This window comes from Schistocerca nitens, chromosome 5, assembly GCF_023898315.1.
Source record: "Schistocerca nitens isolate TAMUIC-IGC-003100 chromosome 5, iqSchNite1.1, whole genome shotgun sequence".
Classification (NCBI taxonomy): Eukaryota; Metazoa; Arthropoda; class Insecta; order Orthoptera; family Acrididae; genus Schistocerca; species Schistocerca nitens.
In genome coordinates this window covers 89,381,920-89,399,146 of record NC_064618.1, presented here as the reverse complement: position 1 = coordinate 89,399,146, position 17,227 = coordinate 89,381,920, and the positions used below count along the sequence as shown (strand labels likewise).

The window sequence follows — 17,227 nt, the reverse complement described above, 5'->3', positions numbered from 1 at the left end:
TGTTACGAGGTCAGATCAGTCAATCATCCAGACTAGTGCCTTGCAACTACTAAAAAGGCTGCTGACTCTCTTCAGGAACCACATGTTTGTCTGGCCTCTCAACAGATACCCCTCCATTGTGGTTGCACCTATGGTACGGCTATCTGTATAGCTGAGGCACGCAAGCCTCCCTGCCAACGGCAAGGTCCATGGTTCATAGGGGGTGGGGGGTTACTTTGGTTTAATAAATGGAATGGGTTGCACACAGACTCATGAGGGCAAACAAGGAGTTACTTGAATGAGTAGTGGCTCTCGTTAGAAATGCTGACATTAATGGCCAAGAAAACAGGTCTGCCAATTACATATCCATGCATAGTGATGACCAAATTACACTTTACGCAAACAATGAACTATTAATTGGTTGGCAACACCTGACACCCTTGACACATGAAATTTAATTTTTATTATTTGAAATATACTAGTGCTACAATATACCACACATTTAGACCATATTGAAACTAATAGGCAATATTGAGCATTAGAAATTAATTACATCAATTTTGTTTACATTTGTGTATTAAGGTTTAAATATATAGTGTAAATTAACATTTGTGTACACGAGAAACTGATATTTTTTCCTTTCATAAGGCGATCTGATGAAGAACTTGCTCCATCTAAAGCAAAAAGACAACGTATAAGTGTCCATGAAGGACATGATGCTGAAGACCTGTTTGCATTCGCTTGTGATAAAGAGGATAAGAGAAAAGAGGAAGATTTATTTGCATTTGCCTCTGATAAGGAGGAAAAGAGGAAAGAGGATGATTTATTTGCATTTGCTTGTGGTAAAGAGGAAAAAAGAAATGAGGAAGATTTATTTGCGTTTTCTGAAGATCTCGCAAGAGGATTAGAAGCCAATGAGCCAACAGTGAAAACGAAGACAGGAAAAAGAAAAATGCCAGATAACCATTCTTCTTACAATACACCTAAAAAGAAAAGTCATTTAGATTCAGTAACAGAACCAGGACCCTCCAAGGAATGTCCTGATGAAAAAAAATTGGATACACAAGAGGAGTTCATATCAATATGCCCAAAAGTTGAGGTATGCTAACTAATCTGAAATACACAACTGTCTTTTTGCAATGCTTGCTTAGAATTATAGGTGCAGCTCTTTCTTCTTTGATACTGTTATATTATAAAATATCTTAAGTAGCTTAGAGCAGCTTGAGATTTAAGACATGAGAGAGAGGCAAACTAGCCTCTGACTTGGTGAGGGACATTCAACACTTAAAGAGACAAATTGATGTAGGAAAAAAAACTTTTATTACTTCTTATCATAATCCCCACAATTATTAATATGCCTGTCTCAACTATGAACTGGTCTTTTTAATACCTAATGTAAAGAAGTCATTGTTTTGTTGTTTGGGCCACTTTTCCATAAATTCTTTGACCTCCTTATTGTTTCTGAACATTTTTCCATGTAATGTCTCCCTGAATGAAACTAAATTTCATCACGAGTTAAAACTTTGTTTGGAAAATCCACACCTCTTTTTCATAGTGTTTTTGCAAGTCTGTATGCATTTTAAGTCTTGTTTCCTTGTGGTGTTGCATTAACCCTCTCAGGACCTACCTTGCACTTCTTTTGCTCTACTTAACTTTGTTACTGGTAATGTTATGATCTGTGCCAATGCTTACTGCAACTGTTTTTGCTACATGTTTAACTGTAACACATCACTCTTCACAGATAATATTGCCACTGCGAAGGAGTTGCCACTCCAATTGGCTGGGCAGGATGTTGCTTGTCAGTCACTGAGATTTGACCATTTTTTAACTGTTGTAATCATTTGCAAAAATTTCCCTGCTTCATACTACTTTCACCATTCTTTGAAACCAATCGGTAAAAGATTTTAGCCATTTTTTCCACCTTTAGGAAGCAAAAAGTGGATCACTAAAGATTGTTCATCTAATGTGGAAACTTCAAATTGACATGCCATTGTCAAATGCTATATTGAGTTTATAAATTAACAATTTTTATCCATCAGCTTTGCTGAGCTCATCCCAGTGATGCCAATCTAAAGCCTTGGAAGTATAAAACTCCTCATATAAACTGTTTCATTTCTACATCAATTTGCCATTGTAGTCTTTTAATGTGCCGTGACAGGTGTGAAACCATCAGTTTAATAAGTCATAGTCCCAAAACTCTGACATAAATTATTGGCAGAAAAATGGAAAAATCTGGTAGAAGCTTGTACTGGAAAATATCACTTAGTGTTTTGGGAAAAAGAAGGAACACCTGAGACAATACTGACCCTATGACTAGTTTTAGAAGATAGACTGAAGAAAGGAAAAGTTATGTATATAGCATTTGCGTATTTATAGAAAGCTTTTGACAGTGTTGACTGGAATATACTGTATGAAATTTTGAACACAGCCAAGGATAAAATACAGTGATTAAAAGGGTATCTACAACTTGTACGGAAACCAAATGGCAGTTGTAACAATTAAAGTGTGTGAAATAGAATCTGTATTTGAGAAGGTATTGATACAGGATTGTAGACTATCGCTGCTGTTATTCCAGCTGTACATTGAGCTGAAAAGAAGGATAAATTTGGCAAGAGAATTCAAGCTGAGGGAGAAGAAGTTAAAACCTATTGTTCCATTTTATTGTGGTTCATATTGTGGCTCCCACGACTGCCATTTCTGTAGTAACACGGTTCAAGTTTTCCGTCGCACTTCACTTAGCGTAGAATGGGAAATGTTTCCTAGGCATGCCCGATGTGAACTGAGCAGGCACAGCCCGTGCTACCTGAGTTGTTGTTGTTGTTCCGCCAGCAGAGGTCGCGGCTGAATTCTCGCGTGCCCTCTGGTGGACGGGACTCTACTTGCGGCAACTACCGTCAGTGACGCGCCATGCCGATGTGCACCTCCCGCGATCTTTCTGGTGGCTACTGCAATTTCAATGTGGAATTGACGGGTACAGGAGAGCCTTTCTCAACACCGTTTTGGATTTCAATGACCCCATACAACTACTGCCCAAAAGGGAACACATATTTCTTACTTGGGCTTGCAGGATCATACACTCACGTCACATACCTAAAGTCAGAAATTAGCATGTTTTTGTCAAAACAGTGGACAGTGTGATGACATGTGGAGCATCATGGGCTGTCAGCACAGTGCCCATGTTTGCAGCTTTCCTTCACGTGGTAGCAGAAAGCTCGGGCCAACTGCAGTGGACTCAGTGAAAAAAACTGAACACAGGAGTGGCACCACATCACATTATCAGACAAGTCCTGGTCTGCATACAGTGTTACAGTAGACACATCCATGTTTAGAATCTCGGAGGAGACTGGGTGCATTCATCATTGTCGTACAGTCCTGGCATATGAGGTGATATGGCATGCCATTGGTTACAGCCACTACAACTGTTTAACCCTGGCATAAAGTTCAAACAGCATGGAATGACACACCCATATATCTCATCAAAGCACATTTTGGCTCAGTACACAGCTAGGTTAGAGGCACTGTTGCTGCCAGAGCTGGCACCTGTGTGTACTAAATTTCATGCCTCCCAGATTACCTAAAAATTTAATGAAATGTTCTCCCTACTATAGTTTATAAACACAATAAGTAGGATTTCGTAATTTACTATTCTTCCTGGAGTTATAATTTATACTATGATCTTTTTTGGTGAAACATTTTGTGAAGGAATAATTCAGCATTCGGCTTTGTATTTATCATTGGCCATTTAGCTGGTAGAGAGGTCAACAAGCACATGTATAGATGGCTATAATTCACTGACTGACATTAAATAAGACTGTAATTCACTGACTGACATTACATAAGACAGCTTCTTAAGATATTTTGTAATTTGTTCAACAAGTTATTGATTTTAATTTTTTAAATTCTTTTCTTGTTGCTCCTTGTTAGCCAGCATGCATCAACTTTGTTTTGATCTGTGTTGAGGCCCTTGGTCTTTTCCCATCCCCCACATTCTTTGTCCAGAACCTGCTTGTCTGAGATCTTGCATGGAACCCAAGAATGTCATTGATTGTCAATGTTGTCAGTCCCAAAACTGCACGTTTGATATTGGCTTCTCAAACAGTATTGCCATTTGTGTAAAAAGGATTACTGTGAAGTAGTTTCTTAAAGTAGACTTTATGTTTGGTGTGTGAAGGGCTAAGCAAGGACTATGCAGCACTTTTGTAAATATAATTCATGCATGCCATGGAATTTTATATTCATTGCTGTGTTGAATGTAATAATGTGATATTTGTCTCTTGTTTTTATCATTGTACTGCTGCAGTCAACAGCTTGTGTTTGGTTGCAATGTTCTGACAAATAAAATTTTTCCTAATATGTTCACATTAATCTCAGTAAAGGGGCTGGATTTGAAAAACTAATCTCAGTGACACTTCCCAGATTTAGGCTCACAGAAGATTTGGACAGCTTTTTTCTGCAGCACCACTAGCCTATTTAAATCACCTCAGTTTGTTCCATACTACATTTCTGTGAAGTCTTTATTGTAATAATATCTTTCTAGTATTTTCTCATTGTATTGATTGCAAATATGCTATTACTCACATTTACTGTAAAGCAATCTCTTGATTGGTTACATCAAGAGAAATATTATATATGGAATTATGGTCTTGTATAACTTTTTTTAGAACTTGACCTCAAGATTTATTTGCATTTAGAACAATCTACATTTTTTCCTAAATTACTTTGAATTTCATTTCTAAGTTTTTTTATTGTGATTGATAAATGAAATATTTACCTGTTTCCAGCCAAGTTGGTAATTTTAGTGACTGGCATGGATGAACCAAATTGTTAGTTATTATTAATGTCAGACCCTCCTGTATACATAGCTGCAGTCAGATCACATCATGTGCTATCCCCTTAGATGTACTTTTCTTTTCCCACCCATGCTGCTGTTCTATGAAATGTGCATCACCACGCTGTTTCTTGACTTTGACAGGTGAAGTGTGAAACATTTTTAGAAAGTGAGTGCTGGATCCCAAATTTTGCTTAAATTAAAACTGTAGTCCCTTGTTACTATATTCTTTGCTAAATACCGTATTTACTCGAATCTAAGCCGCACTTTTTTTCCGGTTTTTGTAATCCAAAAAACAGCCTGCGGCTTAGAATCGAGTGCAAAGCAAGCGGAAGTTCTCAAAAATGTCGGTGGGTGCCGCCACAACTTAGTTCTGCCGTCGAATATATGTAGCGCCACACAGGCATGCTTTGTAGGCACGAAGATAAATACTGGCGCCAAAACCTCTGCGTCCGTAAATAAATTAAAAAAAAAAGGTGGAAGACAAGCTTTTTTTCTCCGCGCCGAGTTTCGACCACTGCATTTTCATACATTATCCAACGAAGTAAATACAAATTCCGTATTGTTCATCTTCGAATGTAGCAGCATTTCAATGTACTACGAAAACCCGACTGGCAAGAATGTTTAGGATGTTAGTCAATATGGCCAACTCTACGTTCTAAATTTTTTCCTATCTGTGAGAAGAGATGGTTGCTGATAGGAACTTTTATAAATTGTTAATCACATGCAGTATTCTCGTCACCATAAGAATAATACGAATATAAACATTTTGCCATGTATTGTTTCGTGTTTGCTGCTATCTCATTTAAATCCTGTCTGCGTAATAAACCACAAAACTAGAGTGAGACAACAGCAAACGCGGAAGAATATACATATCATGTCATGTTTATATTCGTATTATTCTTATGCTAAACAGTGATACAGTCAGAAATGAAGCGAGGCAATTAACTAGATTTTTAAATCTAAGATGACTCTAATTTCTGTGCAGAATGTAATGTACTAAAGAGGCGCCTGCAAAGATTTTCAAACGGAGAAAAATTTTCGCTAAACTCTCGTTCAGAACATCTTCTATCATACGCAGTCTATTATTTGGTTCTTGTTGATCATTATCAAAGAAAGCAGCAGTGTAAGTAACAACAAGTAGCAGTCCCTTGCCATTGTTTCACTAATGAGACAATTCCTCTCTCTTTTTTTTAATTGTAAGCGGCACAAAAGCAAGCCATGCCGCGATCGGCGACAGGCCGTAAACACGCAGTATCAGAGTACGACAAACAATGCGTGACAGTACAGTAATGCATTTTCAGCGTAGGGTGACGTAAACACCTATAACAAAGAAAACTGCGCTTATCGGATCAAAGAAAAATAAGCAATCAATTCAAAGCAGACAAAGCACGTGAAAAAGGAAGGGTACCCGTATAAATACGGACGGAGCGCCTGACGCATAGCAATGGCTACCTGGTAAAGCTTAACTGCTAAGCTTACGACTCGAACCAAACTACTGTAGCTGTATCGTCATTCATTCGACCTAAATTGTCTCATATTACAGTGGACCAACTTTGTTTCGATTTGGAGACGCGGCCTAAAACTTTTCTCTCCCCTTGAATTTCGAGTCTCAAATTTCAGGTGCGGCTTAGATTCGGGAATTTTTTTTTTTCCTTGATTTCGAGTCTCATTTTTCAGGTGCGGCTTAGACTCGAGTAAATACGGTACCTTTAATAAACATCCCCAGAAATGATCTTGATATATCTCAGTTTCTGATTGTACCATAACTTTTCTGTTGAAAGACATCCAATCTCACCGTGTGCTTTACCTTTAAAGACTGTGTTGTTATCACAATTATTATGGGCCACTTAAATGCTGTATAGTTGGCTGTCTAATGTCAATAAAATCAACCCCATAAACAAAACATGTCATTGTAAAGGCCTAACCATAAAATAGCTCACTTTTTGGATATCAGCTATATAACAAATAACGAGGAAGCTACAGATTTTAAAAAAATTCCCAAGTGAATGCCCACCCAGCAATCATTGTCTGTTGATTACAGGTATAAAAAGCTCTTTGGAGTTTCCATTTTCTCTTATGTATATCAATATTATGAAAAGGATAGATTGCTACCCACTGTATAGTGGAGATGAAGAGTTGCAGACAGGCACAACAAAAAGACTACTTGGCAAGTATGCTTTCAGCCAAAATACCTTCTTAATTAGACAGTATACACAGACACATTCACGCAAATGCAACCCACACACTCACATGACCACCTTCTCTGGTTGCCAAGGCCAGACTGCAAGCAACAGCAAATGATATATCAAGTAATGCACAAGAAAGTACCACAGATTAAATTGTGAGTGTCACTTGAGAAAGAAAGTAATTAATATGTCACTGAGACATCATACTTAATTGACCCAAAAATAGGATAGTATGGGTGAAAGATAAAATGGTACTTTTCTATATATATATATATATATATATATATATATATATATATATATATATATATATATATATAGGAGAAAACTGAAAGTGTATGTGTTATGTATATGAAGAAAGGAATACCGGAATGAAAAGGTAGCAGCTGCGAGTAAGAAAAAATTCACCAAAAAGAAATTATAGTGCTACATTCTAATAGAAAAAGATGTGTGGTACAGGAGCAAACCAGTGTGTTTGGTACAATGCTGTATGAATAAGAAACTCTCCACGAAACAGCTTATACAGACAGAAAAAGTAAGTTTGGGATAAGTTTGCTAGCAGACTGTGGGATGACTTGTAAATAATAGGAAAAAATTTAAAAATTGCCGTGCAAAGTAATAAAGGACAGGTCATTGCTACCACTGTGATAAGATTATAGAAGGCTGGTGAGGACAGATGAAGTAAGGGAGGAAATGAAAAGCTGTTTAGTATGCCACTAAATGGTCAAGAACAGCAATGAAATTGAATGCTGAGGGAACCCAAAATATAAAAACATTAACACTTATCTTGTCAATCATAAGCAGAGAAATGCAGAGGGTTGAAGAAGGGACATAATGCTTTGGAAAATTGAATGCAGATGTATTCAAGATGAATGGAATGTAAGGTATGACATGGCTACACAGAGTATTCTCTGTCATTTTAAATCTAAACTAGATCTCAAATTATTGGTGAAAACCATTCCAGGCCTTTCTTCTGGAGTATGACGTATGGGCCCCTTGCAATTTCATATTTTTGTCAACAAGTCACACTATTTTCACATACCTGAATGATTACTGGGAAGTTAAAGTTAACAAAAATCAGTTAACCACAACTAGAAGAAGAGCAGTACCATATTGGGTGAGATCAAAACACTATTGACATTGTGTTTGCTGTAATGTTCGAACATAATGAGAACCTGTGGAAGAATCCTTACATCTACATATATACTCCTCTAGCCACCAAGTGGTGTGTGGTGGAGGGCACTATTTGCGCCAAACACAGTGGTATTTGCTATACATAGGAAAGACATAATAGTGTCCAAGGAAAAACGTTGGTAAATGCACAGAGAAATTAAATTTGCTAAAACCCCTGGTCAACTAAGTAAAGATGCTGTATCATAGATCCTACAGCTATGTCTCTGCAAGAAATGGCACTTCAGAGTATTTCAAAGGAAAGAAAAGTAGCAAGGAGGTGCCTTTCTCCCCACATGTTCATTGTAGTTATGGGCCAATTAATATAATCCATAAATGCTTCTGTATTTGCGGAAGATGATGATATTTACCAAGAACCAGAATAAGCAATACAGGAGAACCCTCAGATTTGGAAGATACTTCAAAAAATAATAACTATGAGAAAGTAGACTGGGACTAGTAGTAATTGCTGTCAATGTAGATGTATATAATAAGACAAAAAATACTAGGAAATACTCAATAGATCTCAAGGAAACATTATGTATTTTCAGATAGTTGACAACATTCCTTCTAAACAACAAAATATTGGGAGATGCAAGATAACAATAATGAATATATACAGGAATTAGATAATCCAGTAACCCCCACCCCTGGTTCTTTAAACAATCAAACTCCCACGTATAAAACTGATTCAGATGCCTAATTACTTTATAAATGAGTTAATGTGTTAAACATTTGATGTTAAGCAGGTAAAACCTTTATGGTTGAACGTGCAAAGCCCTGGTTATGTTGGTTTTACTAGTTTTGGATTATGTGAAGTATGTTAGCAGCAAGAAACAACCACTGCCTTCTCTGTGCGATAGCCAAAGCAGAGTTACTAAACACAGCCTTCCAAAATGCCTTCATAAAAGAAGACAAAGTAAATATTCCAGAATTCAAATCAATAACAGCTGCCAACTTGAGTAAGGTAGAAGTAAATATCCTCGGAATAGTGAAGCAACTTAAATCACTTAATAAAAGCAAGTCTTCTGGTCCAGACTGTATACCAATTAGGTTCCTTTTGGAGTATGCTGATGCATTAGCTCCATACTTAACAATCATATACAACCATTTGCTCAACGAAAGATCCGCACCCAAAGACTGGAAAGTTGTACAGGTCACACCAATATTCAAGAAAGGTAGTAGGAGTAATCCACTAAATTACAGGTCCATTTCGTTAACGTCAATATGCAGCAGGATTTTAGAACATATAATGTGTTCGAACATTATGAATCACCTCGAAGAAAACGGTCTATTGACACACAGTCAACATGGGTTTAGAAAACATCGTTCCTGTGAAACACAACTAGCTCTTTATTTACGTGAAGTGTTGAGTGCTATTGTAAGGGATTTCAGATTGATTCTGTATTTCTGGATTTCCGGAAGGCTTTTGAAACTGTACAACACAAGCGGCTCGTAGTGAAATTGCGTGCTTATGGAATTCATCTCAGTTATGTGACTGGATTTGTGATTTCCTGTCGGAGAGGTCACAGTTCGTAGTAATTGATGGAAAGTCATTGAGTAAAACAGAAGTGATTTCTGGCATTCCCCAAGGTAGTGTTATAGGCCCTTTGCTGTTCCTTATCTATATAAACGATTTTGGAGACAATCTGAGCAGCCATCTTCGGTTGTTTGCAGATGATGCTGTCATTTTTCGACTAATAAATTCATCAGAAGATCAAAACGATTTAGAAAAGATATCTGAATGGTGCGAAAAGTGGCAGTTGACCCTAAATAACGAAAAGTGTGAGGTCATCCACATGAGTGCTAAAAGGAACTCAATAAACTTCGGTTACATGATAAATCAGTCTAATCTAAAAGCCGTAAATTCAACTAAATAGAATCATTAAAAGAAAGGTGTTTTTTATTTGCAATGGAATCTTCTCATGAAATTCCAGTCACAAACTTTCTCCTCTGAATGCAAAAATATTTTGTTGACAGCGACCTACATAGGGAGGAACAATCACCACGATAAAATAAGGGAAATCAGAGCTCATACGGAAAGATAGGTGTTCATTCTTTGTTCACGCTATACGAGATTGGAATAATAGAGAATTGTGAAGGTGGTTCGATGAACCCTCTGCCAGGCAGTTGAATGTCATTTGCAAAGTATCCATGTAGATGTAGATATTTACCCATAGACGAACGAACATGTACCTTCAGTGGTACATGTGGATACTGTCTGCGAAATAGGTAGCAAAAAAGTTTGGTAGTAAATAAATAATAAATTAAAACATCATGCTTGATGATGTCGTTTTACTCCAGAAGCAACGAACATTTAGTAAGCAATATATTGTTTTCCTTTCAGTATTTTGTGGGGAAAAGCTTAGACAAAGTTTAAAACGGTATAGTGTGTTGAAAGTCACTAAGTACTCTCATTTTCAAATAACTGGATGAATATGATCATGGTAATTTCATTGCTGTAAGTTACATTGCCTGTTAAATATTTAACATAATATTATGACAGTATTTTAAATTTGGATTATTTTTTTAAATTTGAAATATTGAAAATCAAATTTTTGTTGCCCCTGAAAGCTGTCAGATTGGCAACCTGCAACTTGAACTGGATGACTGTTTTAGCTGTTTTGTAACAGATAATAGCCACATTCTGACAAAAAATGTCCTTTTCTTGATATTCATTCCATGGATCTGAGATTGTATTTTGTTTTCCCTTTCCTGAGCCTTCGTTACAGCTGTGACAATTGTGATGTTTTGATCTAGATTATAGAGTTATATTGGCCCTTAGAGGCCATCAATGAGGGAAAATTATCAAATGCTATTTAGTTGTTGCATCTGCAACAGTAGTCATTAATTTACCATTTGTGTGTTGAACTGCTGTATTCAATGTCATGACAGCACACGTAGTGTGGGGAAAATTTTGTCTACTAAATTCAGTAGTAGAAAAAAAACTAAACTTTCTTGCATAGACTACAGGGCATTGAAGAGAACTTCTGTCTTTGGTAAGAAAACAACTCCCATAAAAGTGACTACTGAAATTAATGTATGTCTAAAGAAGGCAGTTTCGGTTATAAATGGAAGCAAAAAAATATAGAATGGCTATTATCAAACACCATAGATACAAAATGCCAGAAAGAGACTTCAGCAGTACAAAGACTGAACCATGAGTGAATAGAAACATATTATGCAGTCCAATAATTGTACATATGAAGGATGTATTTATCTATGGATAACACCAAGGTAAACCAATTGTGAAGACTGCCTTCTTTCAACAGTGAAACATGTGGAGTTTCTCTGATAGTTAAAGAAACTGTATGGTAGTTTTCAGTGGTATTTAATGAGACTTTTAAAAGCATTTTGGATAATTATCTTCATTCAGTGGCACAGTAAGGTTTTGAATTTTTTGACGTGATAATTACTGCATTCTCTCCATTGTAAAAGGTCTATCATTGCTTTAATGAACATAAAGATGATATAATGGGTACTTCTTGACCTCCGCAATCCCTGGGTAAAGATATCATTCAGCCACCATGCCTTACTTACAAACATTCAGGATTTGTATGCATTGTCCCACAGGACAGTTTGGGCTATTTGGGCCGTCACATGAAGCCCTACATCATTTTATGTGGTAGAAAAAAGTAAAATTCCACCAGGAATGAAATTCATCAGTACCATGAACCAGAAGCCAGGGAAAATCAGTACAAAATATGAGAAAAATAAGGAAGAAGCTGCCATTAAACTACATTGTTGATGCTGTAGAGTGCTATAAAGCCTAGTGATACAATGGTTTTATGAGAATTAAGAATGTTAGAACAGCAAAAACACAAATTTAGGTAGTAGTGAAAGGAAAAAAAAAGAAGACTAAGGAGGAGATGTAGATAATCTTAGCTGGAAACAGTGAAGACAGAAGTGGAGAGAAGAACTCTGAGACAGGAAAAAAACCTAGGAAGAGCTGATGAATGCTTGTGCATTATATGTGGGAAACAGCAGTTGGATATGATGATCTATATGATTCCTTACGTATACTTGAATTCCTTGCATCAGTAAAACAACAGCTGCATTTAGTTTTGCTCCACATCTCAGCAGCCTGATGTCACATGAGATTTCAAAGTGGTTTAAGATCATCACAGCCATTACAGTTTCTTTGGTATTTGACAGAATATTGTCAATCTCACCTCTAATTCTATTTTGTGCTTACAATTTCCTCTCCTTTTCTTTCCCTAGAAATATTTAGGGTGTGTACAGTGTCCTCATGAGTTTGAGTAGTACACATCTGATATCAAATTTGAAATTTCCTGTATAAGAAACATTTTTCAGCTTCATTCTTATTCTAAACTCACTCATTATTGTGTTGCAGTAATACTTAAGGTTCACGAACTTCTTTCCCCAATCTAAGAATTAACTTTTCATTGATGACATCATTCCCCTCTGCAGCTGTATTCCATATGAATCATAGGTATCTGCTGCTAACCACATGCTATCCCAAGCAAGTTATCAGCACTGGGAACTAATTATCATTTGAAATAATTTTATATTGATCATTAATGCTTTTCTCTACTACTTCAACTCCCTAGAAAGATGATAAACATGCCCTCCTCCATTGTGATTGTATGACCAATTACTGAGCAGTTGCGTACTTGTAGGGTGGGTTTATATCATGCAGGGACAATAACACTTGTGAAATGCAGGGACCCTGTTCAACAATATGTATTCATATTTCTTAAATGTATTATTTGATTTTCGTATAACATCTGAAGGTAATACTTACATGCTTATCTGAAAGAAGAGACTGTTGATGATCCACAGCTGTATTAAATAATTTTAAATTAATTCCCTGAATGTGAATTCCTTAAAATTGGTTGCATTACATTTTCACTTGTTTTTATGGGGTTGTAGATCTGTACCTGATACAACTGATATTAAGAAATCCACATTCAAGCAATTAATTTTGAATATAAATGTTACGTATAATAATTTATTTCACCAATTTGAACACTAACAGGTGCTACACACTTTAATGTTTAAACTATTATCTGACAAACTTGAGAAACATTAATGAGACACAAAAACTACCAGTCACAAATGAGTTTTATTAACACCATTCATGTAGAAAGGAAAAACCACTGTCTAGACAAGTAAACATTTAAGTACAGGCTATATCACAACTAACAGCAAAAACTGGCATGTGTGAAAATATACAAGAATAGAAGCAAATGCATTCAAGTAAGCATGATCCCACAAATGAGCAACTTGCAAGGTAACTGCAATTATGTGGTTACAAGCTACCATTGACTACTGTATGAAATATTGTTCTAGATAGTGCAAATGTATTTCAAATGCAATCTTTTTGTTAAGCCATCATCTGATTGGGCTCAGACTCCACCCATGACATACCTTAGCAAGAAATGCAATACATCTTCAGCACATTACATTTTACAAACATGTTACAATTTACTGTGCACTTGTACCTGTTGAAGAAGGTGTCCCATTTGTCACCTTCACATTTGCATGCAATAATGCATACATCTCTCCAGTCAGATACCAATTCTTCAAGTGCTCGAGATCACCTTGTAAATCTTCAGAAGACTGTACAGTTTGCTGCTCCATTTCTTTGACTGTATCATATGGAATGCTGTACACTTCACTTTTGAGATGACCCTGGATAGAAAACTCAACGATTCAGGTCAGGTGATCACAGGGACGAGGTGCAGATCCTGCTCGATCTATCCATTGTGGACTACACTCCTGGAAATGGAAAAAAGAACACATTGACACCGGTGTGTCAGACCCACCATACTTGCTCCGGACACTGCGAGAGGGCTGTACAAGCAATGATCACACGCACGGCACAGCGGACACACCAGGAACCGCGGTGTTGGCCGTCGAATGGCGCTAGCTGCGCAGCATTTGTGCACCGCCGCCGTCAGTGTCAGCCAGTTTGCCGTGGCATACGGAGCTCCATCGCAGTCTTTAACACTGGTAGCATGCCGCGACAGCGTGGACGTGAACCGTATGTGCAGTTGACGGACTTTGAGCGAGGGCGTATAGTGGGCATGCGGGAGGCCGGGTGGACGTACCGCCGAATTGCTCAACACGTGGGGCGTGAGGTCTCCACAGTACATCGATGTTGTCGCCAGTGGTCGGCGGAAGGTGCACGTGCCCGTCGACCTGGGACCGGACCGCAGCGACGCACGGATGCACGCCAAGACCGTAGGATCCTGCGCAGTGCCGTAGGGGACCGCACCGCCACTTCCCAGCAAATTAGGGACACTGTTGCTCCTGGGGTATCGGCGAGGACCATTCGCAACCGTCTCCATGAAGCTGGGCTACGGTCCCGCACACCGTTAGGCCGTCTTCCGCTCACGCCCCAACATCGTGCAGCCCGCCTCCAGTGGTGTCGCGACAGGCGTGAATGGAGGGACGAATGGAGACGTGTCGTCTTCAGCGATGAGAGTCGCTTCTGCCTTGGTGCCAATGATGGTCGTATGCGTGTTTGGCGCCGTGCAGGTGAGCGCCACAATCAGGACTGCATACGACCGAGGCACACAGGGCCAACACCCGGCATCATGGTGTGGGGAGCGATCTCCTACACTGGCCGTACACCACTGGTGATCGTCGAGGGGACACTCAATAGTGCACGGTACATCCAAACCGTCATCGAACCCATCGTTCTACCATTCCTAGACCGGCAAGGGAACTTGCTGTTCCAACAGGACAATGCACGTCCGCATGTACCCCGTGCCACCCAACGTGCTCTAGAAGGTGTAAGTCAACTACCCTGGCCAGCCAGATCTCCGGATCTGTCCCCCATTGAGCATGTTTGGGACTGGATGAAGCGTCGTCTCACGCGGTCTGCACGTCCAGCACGAACGCTGGTCCAACTGAGGCGCCAGGTGGAAATGGCATGGCAAGCCGTTCCACAGGACTACATCCAGCATCTCTACGATCGTCTCCATGGGAGAATAGCAGCCTGCATTGCTGCGAAAGGTGGATATACACTGTACTAGTGCCGACATTGTGCATGCTCTGTTGCCTGTGTCTATGTGCCTGTGGTTCTGTCAGTGTGATCATGTGATGTATCTGACCCCAGGAATGTGTCAATAAAGTTTCCCCTTCCTGGGACAATGAATTCACGGTGTTCTTATTTCAATTTCCAGGAGTGTATATTGGTGCATTAGGTGTAATCTTTCTTCAGTAGCAAAATGTGCCAGTACCCTATTATTTATGCACTACATTCCACAATCAGTGGCCTTGGATGCAATTCAAGTCCAGTTAGTTGAGGCCTTTTCGAAAAGTTTAGAATTCAAATACTTTTGTGAAAACTAGGACAATATTTCATATGAAAAATTCAACCAAGAAAATTGAAAAACTTTGTGAGAGAGACATGCTGGCCATTATTTGTCTTCAGGAAACAAAATATTAAAAAATATTAATCACTGCCAGTAAACACACTTAAAAGTATGAACACGCTTTCCTAGATTTGGAACCTCTATTTCCTTCCTCAAGAAGCACAGAGTGATAGGATGGGAAGTTAAAAACGAAGAATAGGTCACTGAGATGAGAGGAAGGCACCTGTTTTCAGGGTAAGAGGAGACCAAGTGAGTGTGCTTACACATTATCTAATAAAAAATATCCTTACACATAATACCGGACATTAATATGGGGTGTGCACGCTTCGCCTTTATGATGGTGATGGCTTGAATTCTGTGGAGGGCACTTTCAGTGAGGTATCTGAATGTCTGTGGAGGAATGGCAGACCATTATTCCACAAGAGCTGAAACCAGAGGAGGTGAACAGTGTGGTCTAGAGTGAAGTTGATATTCTAACCCATCAGAAAGGTGGTCCATTGGGTTTAGGTTGGGACTCTGGGCAGGCCAGTCCATTTCAGAAATGTTATTGTCCAACAACACAGATGCTGCTTTATGAGAGGGTGCATTGTCACACTGATATAATCACCATTTTGAACAGTTCTTCTACTGTAAACAGCCCACAATGCTGTAAAATGTGTTCAAATCCTCCTGTATTTAGCATTTTCTTAAGCGCAATAATAGGACTACAGTAGTAGGACTGTTGTTGTTGTTGTGGTCTTCAGTCCTGCGACTGGTTTGATGCAGCTCTCCATGCTACTCTATCCTGTGCAAGCTTCTTCATCTCCCAGTACCTACTGCAACCTACATCCTTCTGAATCTGCTTAGTGTATTCATCTCTTGGTCTCCCCCTACGATTTTTACCCTCCACGCTGCCCTCCAATGCTAAATTTCTGATCACTTGATGCCTCAGAACATGTCCTACCAACCGATCCCTTCTTCTGGTCAAGTTGTGCCACAAACTTCTCTTCTCCCCAATCCTATTCAATACTTCCTCATTAGTTATGTGATCTACCCATCCAATCTTCAGCATCCTTCTGTAGCACCACATTTCGAAAGCTTCTATTCTCTTCTTGTCCAAACCATTTACTGTCCATGTTTCACTTCCATACATGGCTACACTCCATACAAATACTTTCAGAAATGACTTCCTGACACTTAAATCTATACTCGATGTTAACAAATTTCTCTTCTTCAGAAACGATTTCCTTGCCATTGCCAGTCTACATTTTATATCCTCTCTACTTCGACCATCATCAGTTATTTTGCTCCCCAAATAGCAAAACTCCTTTACTACTTTAAGTGTCTCATTTCCTAGTAGTAGGACTATTCATGAAAAACACCTCCGTACGATAACACCACATCCTCCATACTTCATTGTTGGCACTACACATCATGGCAAGTGATGTTCTCCAGTCATTCACCAAACCCAAACCCTTCCACCAGATTGCTGGAGGGTATAGCATGAGTTATCTTTCCAAATCATTCATTTCAGTTCATGTGCTGTCCTGTGGCATTGCTCTTGGACTACAGAAATGTATTGCTTACAAGGAACTGCTCGACCATTTTACATCATTCTCTTGAACTCCTTGTGATGCAGTCATAGTGCTAGCTTAACTGCTGGTGGCACTTGTGAACTCACAAGTGAATCCTTCTGCTGATATCATGCAGGTTTTTGCAACTATTCTCTGCAGTGT

The 17,227-nt window shown here is 38.8% G+C and overlaps 1 protein-coding gene across 1 annotated transcript in view; it reads left to right on the top strand.

Moving 5' to 3' along the window:
- LOC126259816 (nibrin) overlaps window positions 1-17,227 on the top strand; it is a 157,809-nt gene that overhangs the window by 128,074 nt on the left and 12,508 nt on the right. Inside the window, exon 8 of the mRNA XM_049956854.1 lies at window positions 628-1,078. Within this exon, the coding sequence (XP_049812811.1) occupies window positions 628-1,078 (451 nt within the window). The remainder of the gene's footprint in view (window positions 1-627; window positions 1,079-17,227) is intronic.